Source organism: Brachionichthys hirsutus, chromosome 17 (genome assembly GCF_040956055.1).
Source record: "Brachionichthys hirsutus isolate HB-005 chromosome 17, CSIRO-AGI_Bhir_v1, whole genome shotgun sequence".
Taxonomy (NCBI): Eukaryota; Metazoa; Chordata; class Actinopteri; order Lophiiformes; family Brachionichthyidae; genus Brachionichthys; species Brachionichthys hirsutus.
Window position 1 is genome coordinate 7,604,432 of NC_090913.1, and position 10,138 is coordinate 7,614,569.

Sequence of the window (10,138 nt, forward strand, 5' to 3'; positions counted from 1 at the left end):
GCGACCGCTGACGGGATGAGCCGAAAGAGGAAGAAGAAGATGGTATGATGTTCTATAGACATTGTTTGAGTACAACTTTATTTAATATGCATTCCGATCTGATCCTAACCAAAACAATTATTTTGACATAAAAAAAAAATACAAACCATTGTAATATGTGTGCGTGGAAGATTGTGCACATGCCCGCCTTTATGTATGAGGATTAACACGTGGATGTCCTGCATGTCCGACTGGCTCTCATCATCTTTCGGGGCAGGTTCATAGTGGTGCAGCATAGGGATGGAGGAGTGTGTGTGCGTGTGTGTGTGTGTGTGTAGGTGTGTGTGTGTGCTCCCATGGGCATAGCAGAGGTCAGGTGTTTCACAGAGAAGGTTATAGTTATACAGGATAGATTTGTGTTTCACATAACAAGGTGTATTGTGTGTATATGCTTCATATGCACATACAGACTTGCGTTTATGTGTGTATTTATGCAGTACTTTCATCATGCCAGAGTGAATGTGGCGAAAATAGGGGGTTGTCCTAGAGCGGAATGGATGAGGCCAGATGTTATCAGCAAAGGTCATGAAGCTGTGTGTGAGCGTGTGCGTTGGTGTGTGTGTGTGTGTGTGTGTCTGTGTACACGTATAAATGTGTTTTATTAAGCGTGTGTCCATGAGCTTGAATTTCATAAAATACCAACTGCTGTTACGGAGCTTCAGAGAACCATTTCATTGTGCATTTGACTGTTTGTGTTGTGACTGACGGAAAGAGGAAGAGGAAGAGGAAGAGGAAGAGGGCCCGAGATCCGTTTGTTGCCCGAGAAACCGGCACGGTTCAGAGAGGCGTTCCTGGATGCAACCTCACATGCATTATTATAATTTTATGCTTTGCTGTGGCATTGCATTTAGACGTCCATCCATCCATCCATCCATTTTTACCTCCTCCGAGACAGAGGTTTTGTAATGTAGGTTTGGGACCACTATCTTGAATTTCATCCGGAGTCAGTAAAAAATATTTAATTTTAACATTGAAAACCCCATTTACTGATTCAAAAATCTAAATCTGTTGTGTTAAAAATACACAACAACTCCAATTCACTTTTACACACACACAAACACATGCACACAGACTGGAAGCAGACTGCACATCCACACCCATATATCACGGATCAATACAAAGTTTGACCACTCAAAACTGCAAAAATAACTATGAGATATAAACCACCTTTTGACAAATGAACATACGGTTGCCAAAAGAATTTTAATGACAGCTTCACTGTTGTTTTATCCTGACTTGTTCTTGTGTGAAAAAAGTGTGACTGTGGTTTTCAAACATAATTTAATAAGATCAGTTTTTCAACCCATGGGTGCGTGTGTGTGTCTGCACACACGCTTTTTTATCCGCACCTTCCTACGCACCAAATGCTTGCTCCCTAGTGTCTTGTCTTCTTAGCTAAACTGTATTGAAAGTTATTGTTGCAAGTTCTGTGAGTTTAGAATGTGTGAAACATGAATTTCAAACTTTACACGTCTAAATCAACGTTCGTTAGTTTTTATCAACATTCAATGTTGTCTTAGTCGTTTTTTCATTTTGAGCTGCTTCACTATATAAAACACATCGATATTCATCTTATAACTATGTGCTGAGATATGCTGTCTGCTAGATTTAGTAAATGTTAGTGAGTAGTGATCCCTATGAAATATATTACTACAATATATATTGTCATGTAATGAACTTCAAACATCTTTAGCATGATTGAGGAAACATTAATTGTTTTTGCATCTCATGCATTTTCTGAGACTGGAGGACCTCAACAAATGTTTAGTAAAGTTTTCTGAATTTAAGTAAATCAAAATAGCAAATCAGCCAAAAATATTTTGCTTTGCATCTCAAGATACTCTTTTAAATGTAGAATTGTTTGTTTGTTTGAATGGACTCCTCAATGCTTTCTCTTCCTCCCTCCCCAGATCATTGCTTATCAGCCATACGGAAGCTCTGTAGATTGGTGGGCATATGGAGTTCTGCTCTACGAAATGTTGGCAGGACAGGTGAGTGGAGTAAGCACACACACTCACACACACACACACACACACACACCAGGTTGCTCACGGATTGCTCATGGCCACGACCTGTTGTAATGAAAAGAATGTGTTAATTCCGGATGATTTGTGGAGCACTGTCAACACGTTTAATATCATGTCTTTCCATCCCAGCCTCCATTTGACGGAGAAGATGAAGATGAGTTGTTCCAGTCTATTATGGAGCACAATGTGTCCTACCCAAAGTCCATGTCCAAAGAAGCTGTCTCCATCTGCAAAGGGGTGAGTTGAAACTCATTAATGAAGAGTAGTTTGCCATGATGAATAAGCTTTCTTTTTCTGTTTTACAAACACATCTAGATTAATCAAAAAGCAATTTGTCTTCAGACTACTGGGATTTTTGGGACTTTAATACTTTAACTCCTTGTTGGAGGACTGCCAGTTCAGCTTCATGGAGGAACATCAAGAGGCTGCTTTAAGGCTTTTCTTAGATTTATGGAGCCCAGTTATATTTAATGCATTTTTAAATACTGTCTATGAGTTTATCAAAGTTCCCTCATTGAATTAAATCTGCACTTGAATGATACAGACCAAATTACAATAGAGTATACCTACTCAAATTTAAGCCACCATGTTCATAACGATGAATCTAAAATTATTGTCTCAAATATTATTTTTAACCTCAAGCGTTGAGTCTGCCTCTGCCTATTAAACCAGTGGTGCAAGTAACGGGTAGCTAGTTGCTAGGTATATAGCGGGTATATGACCGCCAGATATCCACAGACAGCGGGAACTGAACAGCACAATGGGTCAGTGCAAGTCAAGCAGACAAATGCGAAAACAAACCGTGCCTGTTTTTATATCGAGAAAGGTTTTGACGCAATTAATGGCTTTACTGAAGCTCAATGACATTTTTGGTCTGCAAACCGGAGAACCTAGAGAAAACCCGCTTGGCAGCATCAATTATTATTATTTTCTGCATTAACACTCAAGGACTTTTTGAAAAGTTGAAACAGCTCCCATGTTTCCAGTCAGCACTCAGGAGAAGCGAGGTTGAATTTAATAGTCATAATGATGCGTGAGTGTTTTTATATTTCGTTAAACGGTATTAGTAACAGATCGAAACAATGATTACAGACTGTCTTTGTAACATGAACTAAAGTTTAGGAGAACTGCCAAGTTAACTGAGTTGCATGTGAAGGTGTGTGTGTGTGTATCTCTCACAACTTTGAAAAACACACACTGCTTACAATACCAGAGGCAGGGAGCCAACCTACTTAAGCACTGGCTCAGGAAAATAAAGCACCATTTCCAATTCAGATTCCAGAGCATGAATAAATCATTTTGCGCTTGGACTGTCAAAACTGAAGCTCAGTCCATCTCTCAGCGGCATTCTTTCCTTTATTAGCTAATTCAGTCAGGAGACACCACAGTCAATAAGTGGAGAGGTCATTCAAAATAATTTTTGTAAGTAACATAACAGGTCAAATTTCACACACATTCCGGAAAAACAAACACCCAGTCAGAGCTTCTGGCCTATTATGGGCTGGAATTGCTTCAATGCATTTGAAATAATGGTCATGCCTGTTTATTTCCTCCTCCAGACCAATCACAGATAATTTGTTTGAAACAAAAACAAACAAACATAATTACATTTTTATTTTGGAGTTATTTTTGATACATTATTTGGACACTTATGTTTAAGTAATGCTGGTGGGCTCATACATAATTTACCAAGGACATCATTTTGTTGGCTCTCATGTTTCATTTAGTTAGACATATTTTTCCATCTAGATTTGCTTTTCAACAAAGTGTCAAATGTGTCCTCACGTTGTCTGCCGTGCGACTGCACGCAACTGCGTGAGCAGAAACGTTAAAGGTTAAAGGCAGAGAGGAACAAGTAAACAGCTTTATCGCTCCACCCTCTGTTTGGTTTTCATTCAGTGATCTATAAAATCACAGGCAAGATTTCCTGAGGTGCTAGCAGTGAAAGATCTCGAATTTTTGATATTGAAGAAAGACAAGAAATGGATATCTCCCGGTTCTCTCTCATGCTTTTGTTTCTTACTTTGAGCAGCTGATGACAAAGCACCCATCCAAGCGTCTGGGCTGTGGCATGGAGGGAGAAAGGGACATCCGAGAACATGCCTTCTTTAGACGCATTGACTGGGAACGCCTCGAGAAGAAGGAGATACAGCCGCCATTCAAGCCAAAAGTGGTAAATGCTGCACATACACTTTTTACAGCATTTTCATTCCACATTGTAATTAAAATGATACGACTGGTACAGTTATTTTAACCAAGGTCAATGTGACTGCTAACGTTACACAGTGTTTCACAACGCATCTTTTCCCGTCATAGGAAATATTGCCATTTTGGTGTTTTCATATGAGTGTATCAGTATTTTATGTGAGCATGGCAGCTGTAGAAGAGGGATGGCAGGGGAAGCATGACTTTCATTCCACCTGTTTTATATATATTTACGATTCCTGTGTTTAAAAAAACAACAAATGTGAGTATAATCAAAGGAAATTGAAAAAAGTTGGAGAACGATAACGAAATAGATCCTGGCTTTGATTGAGAATCTAGGTGAATGCATTATAGTAATGGCTGGCTGTTTTGCATTCGCCATTGGCCCAGGTGCATTTGTTTCTGTGGCTTTTCTCTACCATCTTTTTTTTTTTGCCATCTTGAACCATGAAGCCAAATGCATCTCTCTACAGAGGCACTTATTTTATTCAAGTTATTTAGACCTTAACTGACTTATTGCTGCCTAGTAAATACCATGTTCTGGCACATATATGCAGCGCAGTAAAATAAAGAAATACAAACAAATGCATCTTTCCAAATTCCAAACATAGAAACAAAGGTTAGTGTTTTTAATCTGAAAGACTGAGAACATTCTGTCCGTATCTACTCAGCCCCATACTGATGGAAAGTCAGGTGAAGGTGATTTAAGACAAAGGATTTCTGGAGCCTAACAGCAAACCAGGGTTGCAGCAATCTTCTAAACAACAAAAAAAAAGATGGGGACTGGTTTGAACATTATTTTACGTCTGATTTCAAGCTGAAACTCTTAAGGGTATGCGCTATACGGACCAGGAGTCATTTCGAAGCATCCCATCTCAACGTATGGTTAATATAACATCAATTTATTATAGATGTATAATTCATATAGCTCACTTTTACTGTGGGGCACACAGCCCCCCCCCCCCCTGTGTATCTATAACAGTGTTGCATTGTCTCTAACCTCCATAACCCGTTCGATCCATCATGTCCATCTCAACATAGCTCTGTTTCTGAGTTTCCGTTACCTACAGACGACTCTCATTATACACTTTCATGCCCACCCCTCACCGGTTCTAACTCTGCCTCTCCACAGTCCACACGTCCTTTTTCCCTTTCTTCTTGTCCATCTATCCTCACTCGGTCTCACTTCATCAGCCCGTGACAGTTTTGGGATTGCAATCATTACACCAGCTGCACCCAAGTCGCATTCGCATTTAAAATACATATTGGGCCAAGATTCAAACAGCACAAAGGGTGTGGACCGAGTGTCAGAAAAGACTCGGTTAGTGTGGATCCTTATTTTAAATGCTGGATGTTGTTACTATGCAACTATCTACAGCAGGTGATTAATAATGATGAGATCAGTGAAGGGTGTGAGGACTTTGTCACTGAACAGACGTCTTGAAACAGTGTCAAAGAAGAGATGTCATGCAGAGATGTCAGTTCATGGTTACATGAACTGACATCTCTCCCACTCCCGTCAAAAAAACACATGCAAAAAAATGATGGCAATATGGGAAAGCTGTGACTCACGCTGGCTGTAAAGACACAGACTGTTGCAACTTGGCTGAGCATGCCTGCCTTCCCTCTTATTGCTAACAGGACAGTTAAATGTAACTATTGATGGATGCAGGCCCTAATTTATCATCATAAGTAGCTGAGTGTTCCTTTAATATGCTTGAGAGCATAGGCATATACGTCTGTCTGTGTCCGCAGAGGGGGAGAGACATTAAAGAGAAAGTAGGCCAAAGCCCCATGTAGGACACAATGTCATTGTGAATGGGAGGATGTATCAACAGCATGTGGCATTTTGTCTCACCCCATAAGGGTTGACTGAATCACAAGAGAAGAAATTAGGGATACAAGACAAGTGCCATGTTTTTCCAAAGGGCACCTGCATGCTTGCAGGCATGCTTGACAGGCCACAGGGCATTTTCCCTCCGGTTCAGAGCCTATTTTTTTTGGTGGTGTGATCTACAGAGGGGGGGTGGGGGGACATACTGTTCTGCTGCTGACAAATGTTGACAGAGTTTAGCGTAAAACAATTGTTTTTGTTTCACTTGAGTAATGGATGGTCAGTGATGGATAGAATAAGACAAGTGCACTAAGAGATGGGGCAGGTGATGCACACCGGCGATTGCCCATCAGGTATCTGCAGTGTGCTGGAGAGAGAGGACATTCAAGGAAAACACTCACAATACAGAACCACATTTGATCACAACTTCAAGTGTGTTTCCTGCCTTCTGTTCTGTCTGCCAGGGACGTTCTGCCTCGGCGCAAATGTCATGTCAAATGAAACGGAAAAAAAAACAAGAGTGATTGACACTCTCTTTTTTAAGGCGCCATCTTTTCACCGCCTGAAGTGATGCTGATCGACAGAGAAGCCAGCCTAAATAGCACAAACCGAGGCTGTGCAGGTTTAAGACATGCTTTGTGCAGTAATGTGGTCAGTAGGGCTGATAGATGCATTATCAGCATGTATCACACTGATACTGCTGATATTGATACATGCAGTATCAGCAGTTAGAATCCACCAAATATTATTATAAAAAATGTTGTCAAATGGGATTTTTAATCAGTCAGGGGGAATATCATTACCACACAATGAGCTGCACGCTCACATCTCGGAACAGACCTGACCTTCCTTTGCTGACAAGTTTCACCAAGGGACATGATCCATTTCCATGTCCTTGATTTAATTTCATTATCTTCCCGTCACACTAAACAACATTTGATGTCTCCTGTTAAATACTGACAGCTTGGCACCCTCATACAAACACTAATTAACCTTTTGTGACCTTGTAGCACCTTTAATAATATCGCTATTGTAAGCAAGCAATTGTTAATTTATCTGTAAGAACATGAGCCTTGACAGATAATTGACAGAAGGTCAAAGTTTGTTTTGTTCCAATTTAGAGAAGCTGAACTGCAGCACATCATAACAAGTTCTGTTCTCGGGAGGACATGGCACTGTTTTTCTTTCATACAATTAATCATGGGTCTTGTCTGTACCAATGCTGTGTTATTCAGAAGATCTAATTCAGGTGAGTAAGAAGATATAGAGCATGTAATCTAATGTTATGAACTTCAAGCCACCAACAGCAGAGGGACTCGTAGGGGATCAGGTGTGATATGTTCTCCTTTTCCAGACAAGAGAGGCAGGAGTGATATGCGTTTTAATTAGGCGACTGTTAAAGATAAAAGAAAGTTCACATTTTTCTTGTATTTTCGTCCCATATGCGACATTGTAAATTATGTTAATGTGTCTCGATCAATTCATTCATGCAACCGTCCCATCCGGAAGGACTAGGAAGAAACGTAGTCAGAACTTTTATTTTTATAACAATTCAAATGAGCATTGGTGTTTCCCTTCATAAAAATTAAGGGCAACATTTAATGGTCAACGCTTGCAGTACATGAAAGTGTACGGCAAGTCTGAGCCAATCCCAGCAGTCCGTTTTATGTTGGCTCAGGTCTGTGCAGACACATTGCTGTATGTGTATAATGTAGAGCTTTGCTGTGCACTCATTTATAAATATCTGTAAAAATTTGAAACGGCATGGCAATCTTTTTTTTTTTTTATTGTGACTAAAATAAACAATGTAGGCAAGATGGGAGGCAGAGCTGAAAATACTTTCCAGGCTCAATTGTCTCCATGCTCAAATCATTTGAATTAATAGGCTCTGCTGGGAAAAGTCGATCGAGCTGACTGAGCAACAGATGAGTGTTGCTCTCTCCTAAAATCAATTTAAGCAAATGTAATTCTGTCAGATTAAATGCTAAATAGGCTGTACTTTATAAAGCGGCTTGACTTTCTAGTTACTGGCTATTCAAAGCACTTTTCAACACAAGTCGGTATTCATCCATTCACATAATGGTGACAGAGACTACCATCTTATGAGTAAATGATGTGTGAAAAAATCTAAATCATAATCAATGAGAGCTCCAGACCAGTATTGTAGCAGTTATTTCTGTTATAATATTTCAAGAGTTCCAAATAAAATTCTGTATGTAGAATTGTAGAATTTACATGCTCACCCCTTTCCCAGTAATCCTTACATTCCATGTCTACGCCGTCTTGTTGGTCTATTTATTTTACCTAACATATGTCTAATATTCCTCTTCTTCTGTCTCTCTTTTCAATAGGGTGGCAAAGGAGCAGAAAACTTTGACAAGTTCTTTACGCGCACCCAGCCCCAGCTTACACCTCCAGATGAGCTGGTCATTGCCAACATCGACCAGGCTGAGTTTTCAGGGTTCTCCTTCATCAACCCACAGTTTGTGCACCCTTCTCTCGGTAACAGCCAATTAGAATGATGCAGAAACCTGAAGAACCTCCCAGCTCCCTGCCACCCACCAGGCATCCACCTGCAACTTCGTCAAAGCCCACTCTAAACCTATTCGTGCTGTTATCCATAAACGTTCATTTGCCAATCACGAGAAATTTCTTTATTTCAATGATGAGCATGTACTGCAGACAAGGATGTCCTTGCTTACTAATTACATTTGTATTAAAGGTTTAGCATTTCTTGAGGCATTTAGACTTATTTTGTATTTTAGGGGTTTTCATTCCTACAAATGTCATTGGATAAACATAGTCTATGTTTTGTTCCAGCTTGTTTCCATACATGGATAATTACCACATTACAGATCTTATGTAACGACCTGAAAAACACTCAGATAGGGCTGTATAGAGACTTCAGCTAACTATGAAGGAAGGTTCATGCAGCTGATAAAGCAGCACCTTGTGGGTCAGTAATTTTCTGTATCATGTTTACAGTTTTCCTCCCCTTTTTGATTTTATGGTGATGGTATAATGTGATTCTAGCCAAATGTTTCAACTTCCAGAGGGTGTGGCAAGTCAACTAAAGAATAAACAAGCATGCAATTATAAAATCGCTCCAAATTTGTACTTTCTTCTAATCTGTGCTTATCGCAACCGAACGCAAAACTCTAACCTGAAATGTTTACAGCTTGTTGTGTTAGCCACCGTCTCTGTCCCGCGCTATAGCCATGATCTCCGAGCCTCCTATTTGATAATTAATGTCTAAACAGTTTGACAAACTCTTTTTTTTTTGTTTTTAGGATATACCGTTTTGTCATTGTGTATCATCATTGCAACGTCATATTGCGTACAGTATCGTGCCCTCAGTCGTGTATTGGACTCCTTTGTTAGGTTACTTAGAAGCAAAAGTTTCAAGCCAGTCAATTATTTCCACAAAACTTTGTTGGTGAGAGAGCAAACCTGTTAACACAACCACTATCCGTCCCCTGTTGTACCTTAAATGTCTTGGAAAGTCGTTATGTTTTAACCTCAGTTAATTATGTTCCATTAGTTATGGTCAGCATTTGAATACAAGTTATCACTGCATAACTCATTTGTAAATAATCAAGAGTAATTTCAATAAAATATAGCAAGTTGCAGTTTTTATACCAACACCTGAATGTGCTTTTATTACATTGATTACAGAATTCAATATGTGTGTGTGTGTAGAAACATGGAAGGAAGTAGCCCACTACAGCTTTGTTTCGGCCGGATGTCTGAACGAGAGTCCAGTTTAGGAATGTTTGCTACTTGTTTTGGTGCATTAATGAAGTCTGCTTTCTTTATTCATGTTCAGAGGTTTTGACTGCTGGGTGTATGTGTCTCAAGCTCCTTAGTGCTGTTATGTATATGCATGAGAGATCATTCGTGCATGTGGTCTGCTAAATGCTGCATGCTATTTTAGTATAACAACCCAAAGAGTTAATCTTTCTCAAACAACTCCAGCATCAACTTCTTCACGGTGTTTCTTTAATTTATACCATTGTCACTCCTCACACAAAAC

General features: G+C 39.7%; 1 protein-coding gene across 1 annotated transcript in view; it reads left to right on the forward strand.

Moving 5' to 3' along the window:
- prkcaa (protein kinase C, alpha, a) overlaps window positions 1-9,741 on the forward strand; it is a 68,937-nt gene extending 59,196 nt beyond the window's left edge. Inside the window, exons 16-19 of the mRNA XM_068750680.1 lie at window positions 1,950-2,030; window positions 2,196-2,303; window positions 4,099-4,239; window positions 8,457-9,741. Of these exons, the coding sequence (XP_068606781.1) occupies window positions 1,950-2,030; window positions 2,196-2,303; window positions 4,099-4,239; window positions 8,457-8,627 (501 nt within the window). The 3' untranslated portion in view covers window positions 8,628-9,741. The remainder of the gene's footprint in view (window positions 1-1,949; window positions 2,031-2,195; window positions 2,304-4,098; window positions 4,240-8,456) is intronic.
- Window positions 9,742-10,138: the final 397 nt, after the last annotated feature.